Here is a 19390-nt window from a genome sequence, read left to right as displayed (position 1 = left end):
CCCAACTTGAAAGGCCCCTTCCTTCTTTTCTCCTCACCAGCTTTCCCGAGGGCTTTGGGTGTCAGTGGTGTCGGGTCGCGCAGCCTCAGACAGATGACATTACTCAGTAATTACCCTCCCCCATTTAAAGCCCAGGCCGTTTAACTGGCCCCGAGTAATTAATGAAAGTTGGTGCGCGGGCCTCAGATTTACGGCTCCGAGTCAGCCCCGGGTCAGCCGAGCAGATCCATTTCGGTCGCCCGCCGCTGCCCCTGCGCGAGAACCGCGCCGTTTTGTTTTGGGGGGAGAACGACTTTCTCCGCCGAGCGGCTGAAAGTTTTCATACTGGCGAGGTTCGGTGCAGAAGCCGCGGACGCCGTGAAAGACAAGGGCGTAAATAAATTGGGAAACTCTGGGGGACTCTGGGTTTTACTCGGGAAAGGGGCGGGGAGTATGTCCCGAGGTCACACTGGGCCCGGCTTCCCTGGGGGCTAATTGGCGCGGGATCCGAATGCGGGACTGGGCGCTCCTCGCCGGGTTTCTGGTTCACGGGGTCCCTGACTCCCCGCTGACGCTGTTTCTCTCTCGGCCTCGCCCGCAGGATACAGCACGGTAACCTTCGACGGGACGCCCAGCTACGGCCACACGCCCTCGCACCACGCGGCGCAGTTCCCCAACCACTCCTTCAAGCACGAGGACCCCATGGGCCAGCAGGGCTCGCTGGGTAAGCCGGGGTGGGGGTGGGGGCCTTCTCCCCTCCTTCCATGCCGCCCCTGCCTCCCCAGGAATTTCCAACCCACAGCAAATTGGGGAAGGGAGAAGAGGACAGCTAGAAGAATTTTAGAAATAGCCTAATCTCAAAAGAAAAGATTGTTTTCCCCCAACCCCAAGTATGTTAGCTCTACTCCGACGGGACTGCGAATGTCCAGAGGGTCTTTTCGGTGTTCTGTGCGGTGACTGCTTACAAGAAGGTAAAGGGAGCTTAGCTCGCTGTGATCCGGACGCCCATCTCTCGGCACGGCCCGGGCATCCAGGCCCCCGTGCGCCCTGCACAGCCTGGGGGCCCAGCCCCGCCCGCGGCCCCACACCCCAGCCCTCAGCGCGCGCTCACCGCGCTCTCCCGGCTCTCTGCAGGGGAGCAGCAGTACTCCGTGCCGCCCCCAGTCTACGGCTGCCACACGCCCACCGACAGCTGCACCGGCAGCCAGGCCCTGCTGCTGAGGACGCCCTACAGCAGGTAGGAAGGCGCTCCGCACCGGGTCTGGGTCCCCGCGACCCCGGAGGGGGTGCTCGAGCTGGCGGGCCCTGGAGTGTCCGCCGCAGGGCGGCCCCGCCTGCGAGCCCTGGAGGCCACGGGCGCCTCGAACCCACTGGGCTCCTTGAAGCAAATTAAAGCCCATCTCTTGGCTCCTGTCTGAAAGACGTAGGTTTCCCGGCCTCCCGGTTGTCTTACTTTGAATATCAATGAGGGCGGTTACTGTTTGCAGCTGAAAAGCGGAGCTTTGAGGATTTTTTTTTGGGGGGTGGGGGTGGTAAGGGCTCTTTGCTAGGAGGACTTCAGCCTCCTCGGGATCAAGGATTAAACACGGGGTCCACTTCCACCCAGTGACCCAGTTTGTCTCCCTTTCCCAGCCCCCTCCTCGCGCGCTGGACACACTCGCCAGCCTTCTCTGAGACCAGTTCGAGGGCGCGTATATTCGGGCCACCCCCTTCTCCCCACCCCAGTCCCCCAGAGTCTCGGGTGCAGCAGCGCCCTCGGGGCGTCTTCCCCAGCGCCCCGCTGCCCCGGACTGGGTGCGGGATTGCAGGCCGGCGGCTGCGGTGCCTCGGGAGAGACAGCTCCAGTCCGCGCCCGCCCTTCTTCCTGTTCCCGGGAGGCGGAAAACCAGCATCTCCCTCCAAGCTCTTTTCCTGCCCCTCGTGCCTTCTCGGCGCTTGCTCCACCCTCCACCTTCTCTTCCCCCAAATTTATTCTTCAACTTTGGGTGAACTTGGCCGGCATCCCGCGTCGCCGATAGGGTTGCCTAGTAACTACACCCGCTGGAGCCGGGAGGGAAGTGGCCGCTCGCGGCCTTTTGAGGCCGGGGATTGGGCGTGCATTACCTCATTTTCCACCCCTACCCCCGACCCGGTGCTGCGGGGATCCTGATACCGACTGCCCCAGACTCATCTCCATCTTCCCTCCCCTCCGTTGGAAGACCCGGGGCTGACGTCAAGGGAAGGAGGTAGTGAGGTAATGAAGGAAGGAAAAGCGCCTGCCCTGGGAGATTGGTGGAAGGAATGCCGAGCCTGGGGGCCCTCCAGCCCCACAGGTGGAGGAGGGGAAGGGGTCTTCGTTTCCGAGCTCGCAGCGGCTCATCCCAACCCCAACTCCCCGGAGTGTTTAGGAAGCCGAGCCTAGGACACTGGTCTGATTCTCCCATCCTGGGGAGGGACAGAGTCCAGCCCACCTATTTCTCTAGGCCTGGAGTACACAGACTTCGGAAACCTTTCCTTTTGACTGGGGAAATCCGGCATATCTAATCTGATCTTGGATTCAAGATCACGTTTTGTTATTTATTTATTTTTCTTTCTTTATACCCCACCTCCACTAGATTTTTTTTTTTTTTTTTTTTTAAGAGAGAGACGGCAGGGGGAAAAAAAAAGCATGCAGTTTGCCCAGGTTCAGGAAAATCTCCTGGAGAAGGGCATGACAACCCACTCCACTATTCTTTCCTGGAGAATCCCAGGGACAGAGGAGTCTTGTGGGCTACAGTCCATTGGGTCGCAAATTATCAGGACACGACTGAGCTACTAACACTTGCCCAGGTAGAGACTGAATGATCACACCTTCTCACCCTCTAGTCTCCCTCCCTAGCTGGTAGAACCAGTTCTGTTCTTGGTACAGCAGGCCCAGGGATCTGCTCCTGGCAGCCATGGTTCAGCTCACTGGAATGGGTGCAGAATCCGAAATTTCTGTTGTGAAACACCTCCCCAAGCAAAACTGAGATGGTGGGATCATTGCCATCTTTTGTAAGGAGCTGCTTCTGCCTGTTTCCAGATTGGCATTGCTCTTATTCTAGCCTTGGGGTGGAGCGGGCTTTGGAATGGTTCCTGGTGGGATGACCTTGGCCCAGTCCTTCCTCCTTGGCTCCTGGTTGATGCCTCACCCGACGCAGAGAGGAAGACCTTGATACTGGAATGGGTGCTGTTTAAATGGGCTGGGATACCTCCTTGGAGGTTGAGGACTTGGGGGCTTTGGAGTCTGGTTCAGTAGTGATACAGCTACCCACATTTCTTACTCCCCCCTCTTCCAAGCCTAAGTTCACCCTGTGGGTCTCTAAGAAGGGACTGAACAGCCTAGAAAGGAGTCAGGGATAAAGTGATCACAACTTCTGGCTTAATAGCAATTCTCCAAACTGAGTCCCTGTGGTGGATTTTGACTTACGGCTGAATTTGTGGTTGCTATGAAAGTAGGAAAAGTCACTTGGATTGCATTTTGTACATAAAAATTTCACATTTTCTAATCCATCTTCTAACTGGCTGCTGTGTAAAGCACTTTTGTCAGGTTCATCTTTCAGAGTTATTTGCTTATCCCTTTCTTCTTTCTACATAATTGGAACTTCTTTGCTCACTTTTGTATGAATGTCATAAAAATACCATTTTCTCTTGTTATAGGAAAATTTCTAAGTAATAACATCTCCTGAAAAAAAATTTGTGACCCCTGTAGGAAAAGTTTGCTCCCTTGAAGTTGGTGCTGCCTGAGTCTTTGAGGCTCCATTCACCCTAAATTCACAACATTTCTAATCACCTTTCAAAAATCAGATACTTCCCCTGCAGTAATGATGGATGTACAGGTATAGGGATGTTTTAGGATATGTGCATCCCCATTACTACTGTTGTGTCATTTCCTTCTTTCCTATTTCTAAAAAAAGTTTGAAAGGTTATTTAAATGCTTTTGTGAACACAGTTTTTGAAAAGCATAGGAAATACAACTAAACTTTAATCACTTAGATATTCAGTGGTTCTTCTGCTGGTCCCTGGCTCTGTTCCCTTTTCTGTCTAAAATTGGGACCTCCTGGGAAAGGCTTGCTTGTATTTTTTGAATTTGTATTTTGTTTGCCTTGTTGCACTTGCTAAGGCAGCCTGCCAGGACTCTTTGCCCTGCCCTTCCAAAGCTGCTTCTGTCTCCCCAGTCTTGGATTTAGTCTGGGGTTAGTGTATTTGGTATATACACTGACATTAAATAAGCACTGCACAATGTGAATTTGCTTTGAGAAAATTCTCAAAATTCTCTGTTAGGAGAGAACTGTAAAGTGACTCGTGTCTTTCAGGTAACAGATCTGAGGAGGTACAGCTGTATACAGATGTGATGAGTGGTGAATAAAAAATGACCCCAGTCTACTTATGGAAAGTGTCAAGAGATAGTTTTCTCCATCCTTCTCTGCTCCCCTCACCCCACATATTGCGGGTGGGCAGAGTTTATTCCGAAGGTCACTAAGGGTTCTGGAGCCAGATTTCAGCCCTTCTGGAGCCCAGCGATCATAGCTGGGTGGAAGCTCGAGCCCTGATTACATAATCACTGGGCTTTATCGCATATTTTATGCTGTGGCATAGTGTGCTACATGCTTCGCTCAACTGAGTCATTTAATTCTTCTGATTACCTTTGAGGTCGGTACTCCAATCCCCACTCTGCTGAAGAAGAGATAGATTCAGAGACTCAAAGTAACTTGCTCAAGTTACCTAGCAATGAGAATCAGAACTTGGATTGGATCCTCAGTGTCTGTCTTTAAAGCCCAAAGGGATTCCAGGTCACTCACTGTCCTCCACCTGAAGTATTCCCCTTATATAGCACTGTTGTTAATAATTGATAAGAGCAAATGCTTACATAAGCTTATTACCTCCCGAAACCATTCTAAGCATTTAATCTTACATTTAATTTGAAACTCTTTGAGATAGGCAGTAGGTTATCACCCCCATTTTGCAGGGGAGGAAACTGAGGCCCTTGGAGGTGAATTTGCTTGGTGAGACACAATATGGGACAGAACAGGTGTGAGGCTCTGGCATCCATCCTCTCTCTCTGCCCCCAGCTGCCTGTCCTGATGCTTAAGGGCCGTTTCCTTTCCAAAGGTGCTGTCTGCTCTAGGTCTTGCTCGAGGAAGGTCTTTATTCCTCACATCTGTGAAAGAAACCCCATTATCCTTTCGTTTTACCCATAGTTTTCAATCAAAATTGCTCTGTGGATCAGAGGCAGTATTTTCATCAGTGAGTATTTTAAGAGCTAACTTGAGCTTTCACTCCAAAAAGTCTTTAACTTACAAAGCCTCGGTCTTTCAAACTCCAGACTCCTCCAGCTTTGCCTTTACCAGTAGTGAGAACTACTGAAGTTCAGTCCAGGCTCCTAAAGAAACAGGCTGAAAGGGCGGAGACCTTTCTCTTCATCCATCCAGTCCCAGGGGGAGCAACAGCTTCCAGGGCCACCCTGATCTATGCTTGCCCAGAGCAAGGCCTCAGGGAAGGTGGCACCTCCATGCTCTTATGAGGGGCAGAAGTAGTGAAGTCCAACCCCACGAAGCACAGTTTTCCCCTGATGTTGACCTACAACAGGCAGCGAGCAGGGCTTTCCCTACTCACTTCCCTTGCATCCCTTCTACAAGTCCTCTCATTCCCGCTGCTTGCGGAGCCCCTTAAAGAGAGCAGTCCTTGACCATGCCCATTTCATGGGTTGATTCTCACAGCTACTTTGAAAAGGAATTCTGGGCCTGAAAAATATTCCCACATGCACTAATCTTTTTAGACATGATAGTTTCCTTTTCATTTTGTTCTTTTACTAGATTTGCGTATCCATTTTTAGTAACTGTGCTACCAATTTAAACGAGAATGCTTATTTCCTTTGGCCCCTTGTCAGGTAAAACTTCAAATGCAGAAGCAGTAGTTGCTGATTTGAATATTTTTGATTGAATGGTGATGATTCACCAGGGATGAACAAATTGTCTTTCATGTGAGAAAAGCTTCTAGCAGCTTATAGAGCTTCTGGGGAATTCAGTCAGTGGGAAGTACATGATCTGCCATTTAGGTTGGCCTTCAGTGTAGAATTAAATCAGAGAAGAGCTCTCACCTGAAGAAATAAAATCATAATTAATAATGTCTCTTTTTACATGTACGTCTACAAATACTTGATATGCTGTCCAAGCTTCACTGAAGACAATACTTATTTCCCATATAGGTAGACATGAAGGCAGAAAGTCTGAAATGGTTTCCAGGGTGGTGGGCAGTGTTATCAAAGAAAGGCTTGACTTGAACTTGTCTCCAGGGAGCAGGAAAAACCTAGTTTCAAATATTCCTGCAACTTTTGTGCTGATCAAGTGTTTATGAATAGAAGTTAAAGCCCCGGTGGGTTTTTCTTTGGTTCACTGGTGAGCCAGAGAGAAATGACAATACCAAGAGATTGACTGTAAAATGATTTTTCACCATGGCCTGCTGGGCAGAAATTATTGAACAGGCCGCCTCCATGGCGCCTCGGAGGAAAGAACGCAGGAAAAGGTCTGCGTGGAAATTTGGCTGCAGCCTCGGTGCATGGGCCTTGGTTATCAGGTAGAAGTGTGGGGCAGAGCTATTACAGAAAACTCTGGCAACATGAATTCTGAGCACAGATGCCACTTACATGTGCCTTTTTCTTATTGGGAATTTTTTTTTTCACCCCGGGAAAGACTTTTCTTCCACCAAGATGCTGGTTTGCCAGCTGATAACCATCTGGCAGGGGGCTTCCTTGGTGGCTCAGTGGTAAAGAACCCGCCTGCAGGGTAGGAGATGTGAGTTTGATCCCTGGATCAGGAAGATCCCCTGGAAAAGGAAATGGCAACCCACTCCAGTACTATTGTCTGGGAAATCCCATCGACAGAGGAGTCTGGTGGGCTGCAGCCCGAGGGGTCACAAAGAGTTGGACACGACTCAGTGACTAAACAACAACAACCATCTGGCAGAGGCAACTCCGGTCTTAAACAGTCTTTGGCAGTCCCATTCCAGTGGTAACAAGGATTTTTCTACCTCATTCTTCTGAATATACTTAAACACACTTAAAGATGAAAATGTACTTGAATTACACATGCATTTGAAGAGTGAGGGAGTTCTGGTCCAGATAACAGCAGAGAGCTTTTCTCTTCCTTTCTTTTTGTGCAGAGGTCGAGAACTCAGTAATCCTGCAGTCCAGGCCAAAACAAACTCTATATGATCTACTACTGATTTCCTTTTAAGTTCCCCTTCTTGCTAGGACTGACTTCCTTTTATTTTACTCCAACTTGCATTAATCCCAGTTATAGAAGTTTCTTTCCTCTCTCCCTTGCTTCCAACTTCAAACATTTCTTACATAGGAAAACAGTGACTTTTTTTTTTAAATTTCAAGATCTACTTAAAAGAAAATATAAAAGGCACCATGACTTTTGGAATATATTTTGGCAGCCGGCAATTTCAGAGTTCCTTTCTGAGCAGACAGAGTTAGATGGGGAGCTGAAATGCCTACGTGACCACTGTGGTCGCTGTGAGCCAAACCACCTGCTTATCTGATCTCCTCTGGGAATGAGGTGGTCGACACCTACAGTGGTTATTTAGTAATTAGATGCTTTGTTTGCCAGGGGTCATATGTTCCTTAACTGGTGCTGCCTCTTTCTGTGGGTTTTCATGATGAGAGCTGGGTGTTGACCGATCGCCTGAAGAGATCAGAGCTTGGGCCCGGTATTTTTAGCTCAGATTCACATTTTGTTCTCTCCCAGCAGCAGCTATTGTCATTACTGTCATTGACTTCCAGTTGGAAGACGGTGCCAACCAAGCTGACTGACTGAGCTGCTGAGGTGCCCTGGCCAGCAGAAGGCAGGATGTGGTTAAAATTGTGCTCTGATTCTATGGCCAGCCTCAGGAAATCTATTTGGTTTCTTGTCTTTTGTTTGGTTTTTGCTTGGGAATTTTCTGAAAGCCCTTCTCCTTTGGCCCTTTTCACCTTCTCTCCTCTTACGAGGATTTTCAGGCTGAACGATTATCAGGACTACTGAAATCCAGACGTGGGGGTCCTCCTGGGACCCTGGCGCTCTATTCTCTTTCACCTCCAGACTCCTGTCTGTATTATTATTGTATTGTTTTTACTGTTGTTTAAATAGCAGTGAAAGAACAAGGCTCAGAGTTCAAATAATGCCAAGAATCCATTAAAGGGGCAGGGCAGGGTGGAGTATCAGGGGTATCAGGCAGGTCGGCACTGGGCAAGTCTCTGAGCCTCAGTCCTCCTCTGATAAATGACGACCATAAGGCAGTCATAATTACACCTGCCTCACAGAGTTGTCATGAGGAATATTGGTGATGTGTGAATGTACTGTACAAAATCTGATGGGTTAGAAAAAGTGAAATATGTTTTCCGTGTAGTCTTGAAAGAGTTATTATTAGAGCTTCACAACATCCCTGTAAAGTTAGACTGACTGAGATTAAAATTCCCATTTAACAGATGAGAAAACTGAGGTACAGAGACCTGAACTGATTTGCTCAGGGTCCTAAAACTTACAGAGCAACCCTGTTCAGTGGAAACATAATGCAAGTCATCTACTTAATTTGAAGTTTACCAGTAGCCACATTTAAAAAATTAGAAACAGAAAATTTTTTAAATATTCTATTTAACCCCAAAAGCCCAACTCTTATTTCAGCATGTGGCACTCTCCATATTTCAGGTTCTAAACAGCCATGTCTCACTAGTGGCTACCTATTAAGCAGTGCAGTAGAGAGGATTTTCAAGCCCCCACTAGGAAGATACGTACATAAGGTTTGCTTTCTGGGGGCCAAGAAAATGTACTTAAAAAATTATTTTCTCTTTAGGAATCTGTTGGACTATTTTTTAAGTCTGTGAGAAAATTCCAGAATCATAAAGTTAGATATTTGCGACTCATTGACCCATATGTATAAACTCCTGTCACTCACCTTGCTTCTCAGACCTCTTGAAAACTACAATGTTGTTAGTCTTATGCAAGGATGAAATAATTTCAGAACGCTCCCAATCCCAGTAGGACCTAGGAAAATTGTCAGCTGGGGCTGAGTGATTTTAGTTGGTGAACAATTTTTAAAAAATCAGTGACAAAAGCAGAGAGCCGTCTGGGGAATACAATGCCTGTTGGCTGAGATTAATGGCAAGATTAATAAATGGATTGCTTGATGAAAAGGCACAGAAGAACAAAAACCAGTAGAGATTGTGGAGGAGGCCGCTTATTAATGAACTGTCAGCCCAGAGAAAGTTCAAGAAACTCTTCTGTGTTAAATGCAGCAGGCTGGCACTTCTAATAAAAATTGGGGTCCTTCAGGAATTAATTACACTGGCGTTACAGCAAGAATTCATGGAATTGCGAAATGTAGTGGCACAGACCAGCACCGGCCGCCGCTGCGAACAGAGAGGCTGCTGGAGAAACTAATCTTTTTTTTTTTTTTCATTGATATGTAGTATATTGTAGTAGCATAATAGCCAGTTGGACATGGGAATGAATGATGAGGTCCAGATAGGCGCTGACTAATGAAACTACACATACTTGGAGTTTGAAGTCACTTCACATTTCATATGTAAAATTCCCTCCTGGAATCTGATTTCCTCCTTATTCTGTGTACCCGCCACTAAGGAGTTCCAAATAATTTTCAGAGTCATTCTATGAGAGGCGGATGGACTCTACCGTGATTTATCAAGCGATGTTGAGCGAGAGCACAAGGTTCATTTATTCCAAGGGATACATGCTGTTACTTCCCTCACCCCTCCACAGGTTCCCAGTTTGGCTGGCCTGACAAAACCTTCTCTTAATTAAACTTTGGTGTTGCCTCTGCCCGGTGGAGGAAGCAGCCCAAAGGAATGCGGTGACAAGGTGTAGATTGTCCAGAATTTGCAATCTGGTATCACACACATTAGATACTGAAAGCTTCTTACCTTCTTTCCCTTCTGCCATGAAGGTGGAATGGAAATGGTCTGTAATGTGTTTAGACCAAAGGTTCCCAGACAAAACCATTCATCTCTCGGGTCTCAAATTTCATAATTAACCATTTTACTTTAGGACTAAATGTATCCCTAATAGAATTTGGCTATTTAGGAGATTTCTGGTGATCAGTTGTTATGTTAGTTTTCTAGGAAGGAGATGAAATTGAAATATGAAATTAATGAAATAGTAAAAATAAAGGCATGTAATAAAGATGTTGAGTTGTACCATGCAGGATACTTTTGAGAAGAGTGTTATTTTAGGAAATAAATGTGACAGCTCTTCTATAATGCATTTAGAGAAGTGTTTTAAGACATGTGCAATAAACATGGTTTTAAAAGTTGTATGTGAAAAAAAGAGAATAATTTTTGATTGGTTTATATGGTGATACAGTTTTCCTTTGGGGTCTTAATGTAAATGATCAGCCATTGTTTTCCCTTATATAATAAAGGTCTGGGTTGGGGCCTTTGGGAAAAAAACTCCCTTTGACTTATACCATGACCATAAAATTTATAGAGAATGATTCCTTGAGTTGTATCTAGAGTTTATCATCCTCTTTCTTCTGCTTGTCATATCCTTGAGTATTAGACCATCCATCACCCATCACTCTTTGACTTTTCAGGCCCTCATAATCCACATGATACTTATCCTTTTGATTAAAACAAGTTAATGGCCTTTTCACGAATAATTAATCTGCTGTCTTTCTACTTTCAGCTCCAGGCTTTTAACTTTAATGTTGAGCTATCCAGCCTGTGTTGCCTTTCAAAGTTTCACTCCCTTTAGCCTCTTCCCTTCAGAGGTTTAATACCTCTTTAGAAACTTCAGTTTGCTCTACTAAGGTTTTTTAAAGGCGTCCAAATTGTTCTCACATCCTTTCTGCTGTGTGTGAGGTGAATGACATGTGGAGATCAGTGGGATGAAATAAAAATCATTTTAGACTCTTGTATTCTGTCCATTCTGGAAAATGTGGAAGCTTTCACTGTAAAGAAAAGTTAAAAGTCTATTGCTTTTTGGAAAAAAAATTGCACATATATATGTTGTATAGTATGAATTTCTAACTGGATGTTTTCCTGACAGTGACAATTTATACCAGATGACCTCCCAACTTGAATGCATGACCTGGAATCAGATGAACTTAGGAGCCACATTGAAAGGGTAAGTTCTTCTCTACTGTTTCCCTGCAACAGTAACTTACACCTGTTTGAACCAAGGTCCTTATACTGTAGGAAGAGAGCACAGTTGTAGAATAGGCGTGGCTCTCTACAGAATTAAGATGCTTTCCTCCTTCTCCCAGTTGATCAGTTTTGTTCAGTATTAAATTTTTAGGAATATAGTTAGGGGATGTTTTTGTCTAGAATGAGGGGGTTGAGAATACTGGGAAAACTCCGTATGGCCTTTCCTTATTGAATGTTTTAGAGTTCCTCAAAGTTGTGTCCATTCAACCTTGTTTAATATTTATGTTTTGCTTGTGATATCACCGAGGTTAATCATTACCTCATCCTCCCAAGAAATGCTTTGAGTTTACAAAGTCCAAGATCTAAACTCGTAGCTGAAGGTGATTTGGACCATCCAAAGTCAGATGTGGGCACACCTGGTTGCCTCAGGAGGCTTTTATCACATTTGATACACAACCAGAATACAGAGAACACAGCAGTCAAGCATAGGTAGGGGCAATTCTCTGCACCTGGAAATGAAAAAAGCAAGGTGGGACTTGCTTTAAACAGTAAAAGAAGTCATTTTTAGTTTTGAATCTGAGTGGATAGGCCGTCGGATACGACAGTCATGAAGCCCTTGTGGTGTAACAGGTACTCATCTGGGTCCCCTCATCCAATCTTCCCGATGGCATTATGATGCCTCCTAGGCACTGTTATCCTGTTTTTCAAAGAAGTTCGTCAAGCTCAGACATTTAAGTAATTTCCCAAGCTCACATCATACTGTGTGTGATAGAGCTGCGATTCTAAGTCCACTTCTGATTCCAAAGCAAAGGCTCTTTCCAGTCTCCCCGTGGGGCCTTCTACTCCCCATCCCCACCATCGGCCCGAGTGGGATCAGGGACCCAGTTCAGCGCTCTTGACTAGCCGGCCCCTCGAATCCGTGTATTTCGTGGCTTCTCATTGGATTGTGGGATCTGGGCGTGCTGGAGCTGGGCACGCTCCAGTCCCCATCCCCACCTCTTCTTTTCTTCTAGAGTTGCTGCTGGGAGCTCCAGCTCAGTGAAATGGACAGAAGGGCAGAGCAAGTGAGTGGACGATGCGATGATGGCAAAGCAAACGGTGTAGGCCTTGTTGACTGGCAGCTGGGGTGATGCAGGAGTTAGGACTGATGACGGGTAATCAGGGCAGCAGCTGGTGCACAGGGATGGGAAGAAGCGATCCATTTTTTTTTTCTCTCTCTCTCTGCCTCCTCTTATTTACTGTAGATATGTATGTGGGTAAAAATGGAGGTGGTGACATTTCTCATCAGCATACCCCTGGAAAACAATTTAAGAAATGATGCCTTAGGAACCCTGCTCGTTTCCTGGCAAATGTTTCAAAAAATATTTAATTTGTGGTATTACACATATTTCTGTTACATCAGTCAAATCTTTCAGCCATACTTAACTTGCCTTTTCTCTATTTACCTTTAAATCTCTCAGGGAGAACTTAATTTTTACCCCAAATCTATGGTCAGACTTTCTGCAGAGACTTTTTAGAATTCCTAAACATCTGTGTTTTCCCCAGCCTTACAGCCTGAACCCTGGGACATTTTTGTAACTGTTTCTTTTGATTTTGTTTTCTCTGCTTAAACACCAGAATCAGCCTCCCTCTTCTGGCCCTTCTTTCTTTTGTTGGTTCTGTGCTTTTTTTTGGATCATCCTTTGGTGATCAGCAAAGTTGTTTTTCATCTTCTAAAACTATTAGAGCCTTCTTTCCATACCTAGCCCCCAATTTTTCAACTCTTTTAACCAAATCTCTACTTTCTTTCTCTAGACCCAAAGTATAAAAGCCTGCGGTTGATTGGGAATTTTTCTCTCCCCACTTCCATCCAAGGGTTGATGACAATTTCAGCATTGTATCTTTCCACCTACTTGCAACTTATGTTATCTTTCCTGGTCCCAGCCTTTCTTTCTGAATCCCTTACTTTTCTTCCTTCTCCTCTCAGAATTCAGTAACTCTCCCCAAACTACATGCCAAGAATAGAACATGATTGTGAAGCGAGGAGTATGTTTCAGTTTTTTTAAGTTCTTCATGATGGAATATAGGATTGGTTTGCTTACTTAATTACAAAATTATGTATAAAGAATCTTGGCATATATTTTAATCTGGGTCTTTCCATTGGTGAGATAATCTTGGTATCTTTTAAGATCTTCAAGCACATGGTATTAGTCACTTGCTAGGGAGTCAGAAGCTATAAGGATGTAGTGCTAAGTGCGAATAAATTTGTTTTGTTCAATCCTGTATATGAAACAAAAACTAGAAGAGTTTTCATTGATCTGTTGTTTACATTTTGGAAAAGGATTCTTGAAATTAAAACGTTCTTCTTGAATACTTTATTCAGAGAGCTGTGTGAAAAGCATCAAGTAACTCCCAGTAGATAGTCTTATTGAAGAGGACTGTAACTGTTTGGAGAACAAAAAGTTACAATTGTCTAGTTTGTTAATATCTTCTCTCACATTGGGTTTTTAATCTCTTTGGCACATACTGTAAGTCAGCTAAGTGTTTGCTTCTGTGTGGGAATTGAATATTTATCTAAAGGTGGATGTGAACCTTATTTGGCCAGATGTGAAGGGCTTTATGTACTTCTCTTTTGTTTTCACGACAATCCTGTAGTCACACACATCTTTTCAGATGAGGGCTTGAGAGGTTATGCTACCTAACCAAGTTCACTTAGCGAGTAAGTGTCAGAGCCATGTTGGAACCCACTTCTGTCTGACTGTAGGACCTGGGCTCTAGACTAGAGTTTCTTAAGCTTTTTAGACTGTGACCATGGTTAAAAATACCTTTACACTGAGACCGAATGTACACAACACACACATACACACACATTTTCACAAAACAATACAAATGCTTTACTTACTGATGTTTTCTACTTTATTGCATATCATCTTAAAAAATGCTGGTTGTGATTTTACAACTCTCTAATGTATCATGACCCACAAATTGCCTCTCTTTTAGCTCTAAAAATAGCAACTCCTCAGCTCTTTCCTTCAAGCCCATGAACAGCTGAGAACTGGATACAATTGAAACTAATATCCCAGTAGAAAGTGGTTTTCCCCAGGGGGTGCATAATCTGAGTAGCTGTCTTTATTCTCTGTACCAAATTTGTTTTCCTTTGTCATGGTATGAAAAGGCTGTTCATGGAAAATTTGGGCAAAGATACTCTGTGAAGAAAGACAAAGAGAACTAACTGTATTTTTGCATTAATCCATAACTAGTGTCTGGACACTATTTGAAATCAGTGGTGTGAAAAGTCATGGTGACATCGTAGATCTGTAACAGGAAAACTGGATGTTGAGTCATGTTTTGGGGGGGGGAATGATGTAATTTCTAAATCACTCATAAAAAAGAAGCATCATCACATTTTTATTAAAAGATTGTGTACCTGAGACTAATACCCACTAAATATTTGTTCACATCTTCTTTCCTTGAAAATCATACTTTTTTAAAAAAGAATAAGTTTGTTTCCTTGTGTCCCAAGCAAGTCCACAGAGACATCTTTCATTAGATGTTGGAGAGCAGTGTTATACTGGGTGGGGATAGAGTTTTAGGGAGAGCAAGGGCAAGATAAGAAGAAAACATGAAACATGGGTGAGGAGGGGCTTCCCTGATCTGCCTGCAGTGTGGGAGACACAGGAGATGTAAGTTGGATCCCTGGGTTGGGAAGGTCCCCTGGAGGAAGAAATAGCAACCACTCCAGTATTCTTGCCTGAAAAATCCCATGGACAGAGGAGCCTGGCAGGCGACAGTTGATGAGGTCGCAAAGAATCGGACACGACTGAACGACTAAGCACCCACACAAGGGGGAGGAAAGAATCTTGCCACTGATTTACTCCTGTCTCTCCTTCTCCCTTTAGTCATTTTCATCTCTGCATGCCCATAGGGATCAGAGCTGCTTTTATGACGTCAACTGGGAGAATGTTGTATTTCAGTTTAAGTCAAAGAGAAGATACTTTATGAAGCTACTTTCCTAACTCTGACCGCTTTCCTTACCTACAAACAATGAAGTTAGATTTTCTAAGTGGGTCATTGGGAGAAAAAATTGCAGGGAAATCTTTCTCAGCACTAGTCTACTTTTCTGAATAATTTTGTGTGTGGCACCTTGCATTGTTGTCTGCTTTGTATTTCTTTAGAAGCATTGTTTGTGTGTTCCTAATTCCTGCTGATTTCCTAACGCTGCTCCCAAGCCCAGCTCCTCTGTCAGCCTCTGTTTTGTCTCTTCTGAAGAAAATATCCTGCAAAATGGAGAAACACATCAACCTTGACCGTGGTCCAAGTTGTTAAAACAAGGAAGAAGTTATTCTCTGGGGACTTGGGTAGGGGGAGTGGGAAATTGAACACAATAGAAATGTGAAAGGAGTGCTGAGCAAAATGAATGTCCCCTTTGCTGGTCCAAGAAGTTCAGACTGTTGGGAACACACAGTATTTGACCTGTGGATGCTTGAAAGGAAAAACGAAAGATCTCAGGATGAGTGATGTATGGTGAAAACAAAGCTGCGTTTTTGGGTAGGGCCAAGGCTGTCGAATCTGGAGAGAATCCCCACTAGACATGGTCTCATCCCTGAGAACCTGTGCCAGAAGAGATAGCTGTCTTCTCTGGCTGGGAGTTCCAACACACAGCCCAGCACCTTCCCTCTCCAGCCCGTGAACAGAAGGTATCCGTCCAAGAGATTTACTTCTCGAAAATGGATAGCTTGCTTTTCAGGGGCTCCTGGAGCCTGTGATGCAAACACAAAGGTGGAGAGAAGCGGCTCTGGGAATGTCAGCATTCCTGAGGGTACTCCTCCACCTCCACTCCCAGGATAAAGCTGTTAATTTCTTCTTTTATATGGTTACATTTATGCATTTCAACTGTGCTGGACTTGGCTAGAGTCCCTTAGCTGGACTTCCCAGAACAAACCAGGGGACTCTCCTGGGTTTGCTGGATTGAGATGGGGACTGTGATTTAGTCCCATCCCTCCTGTTCCTTTTCAGCGTGGACTAGTCCAGTGGTTTCTTTGTCTTCACTTCACTTCTCTGCTGCTTCTTTCCTTCCTCTAGCTTTTCATCTTTTCCCCCTTTTCTCTTTGGGCATATATTCAATTCATGTGTACATTTATAGAACAGAAAATCCAATTTTATAGGAAAGGAGATTAACACTTCCTGCAGCAGCCCCGATGAAACTACTGTTAACATTATGTCGCATACCCTTCAGACCTTTGCCCATTTGTGTCCTTTTCTTTTTTATAACAAATGATCGGCTTTGACTTAGATCTAATTCAGCAAAGGTAGTTCTGTAGGTCATTGCAGAGTTCTGTGTTTTCAGCTTCATGAGAGTGCTCTTGAAAATATTCTCAACCTCTTAAAAATACTTCGCTTTAAAAAGTATTTTGGGCTTCATAGACTTATCGCCTCCATACTGTGTTTCTAACTATTCTATTTAAAGCAGGGAATGAATTTTATCTTGTAAACAGAAGCGTAAATGACAGATCTGTTCAGGTCAGGAGAAGAAAGAGACAGAGCGGGAATCATTCAAAAGGAAGGTGGTGATGAAGGGGGCCCAGCTGGGAATGAGGAGCATGGAGGACTCAGTGCAGGAAGAGGTTAATGAGGGTCCTAGTCTGTTGATAAAGGTGTGTATTGGAGTTTGAGAAGGTATATCAGGTGAATGGAGGATCTCTTTCATGACCTCAAGGAGTCTTTTGGACCTCTCATGTCTATGGTTCCATCATTTGAGACCCTCTGCTCTACCATTTCGGAGAAGGCAATGGCACCCCACTCCAGTACTCTTGCCTGGAAAATCCCATGGACAGAGGAGCCTGGTAGGCTGCAGTCCGTGGGGTCGCTAAGAGTCGGACACGACTGAGTGACTTCACTTTCACTTTTCACTTTCACGCATTGGAGAAGGAAATGGCAACCCACTCCAGTGTTCTTGATTGGAGAATCCCAGGGATGGAGGAGCCTGGAGGGCTGCCGTCTATGGTCGCACAGAGTCGGACACGACTGAATCGACTTAGCAGCAGCAGCGGCAGCTTTACCATTTATTCTTCTCCCTGTCATCTACCCGCCCCTATCATAATCTCTAGCTAGAAAAACATCAGTATAGAAGCTGCACTCATAAAACATCATCCAAATAAATGCAACTCTGGGATGAGGGGCTGCTGCCTATTTTAGTAGGGGTTTTTTTTTCCTATTGAAAGTGAACACCTTCATTTATTCTAGTTATATTTCTAACTCTTCACTTTAAAAGCAAAGCCACAGATGTAGTGTTCTTAAGGCTAAGATAGTAACTTTATCAAAATGAAAACAGCTTTTCCCCCTTTGATTATAAAAGTAACACAGGCTTATTATATAATGAAAAAATTCAGACAGTACCAAAACATTATAAAGGAAAAAAGAAAAGTCATGTGTTATCTCACCACACAGAGATAACTAGTTTTTAAACATATTGGGGTATATTTGTATCTGCAGAGAAAAAATTCTGGAAACATTTACTGAACTATTAACTGTCATTGCCTATGAGAAGATTAGAGGGAAAGGGCAGAAGCCTGATAGAGATGAGTTTAAGAGATCCCTAGTGGCTCAGCAGGTGAAGAATCCCCTGCAATGCTGGAGATGTGAGTTTGATCCCTGGGTCGAGAAGATCCCCTGAAGAAGGAAAGGGCAATGTTCTCCAGTAGTCTTGCCTGGGAAATTCCACGGACAAAGGAGCCTGGTGGACTACTGTCCATGGGGTCGCAAAGAGGTGAACAAGACTGAGCATGCATGGACTAGCACTAGGAGGAGATATGCTGGAGACATTGTATTAAAACAACACACTTCCATGGAGTTTTGCAGCAAAAGGAAGCAAAGAAGTGGGGTTCTAGCTCAGTGGGGAGAGAGGGTCAGGAAAAGTTGGATTTTTAAAAGTTGTTTTATTTATATTTAGATGGAAGCGCTTGCCTGTTTGCTATTGAGACATGATCAAGAAGAGTGAAATTAATGATGAGAGGGGATAGAATTGCTAGAACAAGGTCCTTGAAAGAGAAGAGGCTTCATGGGCACCTAGGAGCTGAGATAGTTTATCTAGTGGTAATATCGGTTTTCAGAAGCTCTTTGGTCCTAAGGATATTAACCCTTTGCTTGTCATATATACTGCAAATGTTTCCTCTGTTTTGTATTACATTTTAACATTATTGCTTTTCTGCCAGAAATTTTTATTGTCATAGTAAAAATGATCAGCTTATGTTTCATAGTTTCAACTTTTGGCTTTTATATTATGCCTAGAAAGATTTTTCCAATTCCAAGTTTGTTTTTTTTAATTTACTTTCTATCTTTTGGTTTATTCTTTTGATTGACTTCTTAACATTTAAACATTTAATTTATTCTGAACTTACTTGACAACTGGATTCCACCTTAATTTATTTCTAAATTTATTTCTAACTAATTCTATCCCCAAACTGCTTTGAATAATCCATCCTTATTACCTTTATCAATTTTTGTCTCATTCTATGTATGTCAGATGTCCCTATTTTGAATTTCCTCCTTTTCAAGATTAATCTTAAAAAGATTCATGATCTTAATGCCTCTGTCTTCAAACATCTGTTTGAGAACGAGTGTGATTCCTTTTAACGTATTACAAGGTTTTTCTTCTGTTTCTTCACCTTGAAATACTTTATGTTACTAATGTCAGCTGAAAAAGTGAAAGTCGCTCAGTCATGTCCAGCTCTTTGCGATCCCATGAACTATACAGTCCATGGAATTCTCTAGGCCAGAATACTGGAGTGCGTAGCCTTTCCCTTCTCCAGGGGATCTTCCCAACCCAGGGATCGAACCCAGGTCTCCCACATTGCAGGTGGATTCTTTACCAGCCGAGCCACCAGGGGAGCTCAAGAATACTGGAGTGGGTAGCCTATCCCTTCTGCAGGTGAATCTTACCGACCCAGAAATCAGACCAGCGTCTCCTGCATTGCAGGCAGATTCTTTACCATCTGAGCTACCAGGGAAGCCCTAATGTCAGCAGTAAGGTGGTGCCTTTGAAAGAGATAATTATGTCCACTGGCCCTCACATGTACCAATCTCCATTTCAACTGGAGAGGCAGGAAAGGGCTTAGTCTTAAGACCCCTGAGCTTGATTCTGGGGTTTTAGGGAGGATTTTTTTTTTTTTTTAGGTAGTTGAGAATACTTGAGTAAAAATTTTCAGATTTAAGAATTTAAGAGTGTATGAGCAAGCTGGGTGGGAGCCTTTGAGAACTCAGGCTGAAAAAGACCCTGCTAATTTTCTATAGACA

General features: G+C 44.3%; 1 protein-coding gene across 8 annotated transcripts in view; it reads left to right on the top strand.

The window, feature by feature from the left end:
- The window catches only part of WT1 (WT1 transcription factor), a 48098-nt gene that overhangs the window by 5714 nt on the left and 22994 nt on the right, over positions 1-19390 (top strand). For 5 of the 8 annotated variants that reach the window (XM_043908785.1, XM_043908777.1, XM_043908813.1 and 2 more), the window contains exons 2-5: positions 581-703; positions 1114-1216; positions 11022-11099; positions 12133-12183. In XM_043908785.1, the coding sequence (XP_043764720.1) occupies positions 581-703; positions 1114-1216; positions 11022-11099; positions 12133-12183 (355 nt within the window). Of the gene's footprint in view, positions 1-38; positions 373-580; positions 704-1113; positions 1217-11021; positions 11100-12132; positions 12184-19390 lie in introns of those variants that run through there. The other 3 variants (XM_043908799.1, XM_043908792.1, XM_043908807.1) reach the window with 2 other exon arrangements.

Source organism: Cervus elaphus, chromosome 1, assembly GCF_910594005.1.
Source record: "Cervus elaphus chromosome 1, mCerEla1.1, whole genome shotgun sequence".
Lineage (NCBI taxonomy): Eukaryota > Metazoa > Chordata > Mammalia > Artiodactyla > Cervidae > Cervus > Cervus elaphus.
Note: the sequence above shows the minus strand (reverse complement) of the source record. Positions and strands in the feature narration are given on the sequence as shown.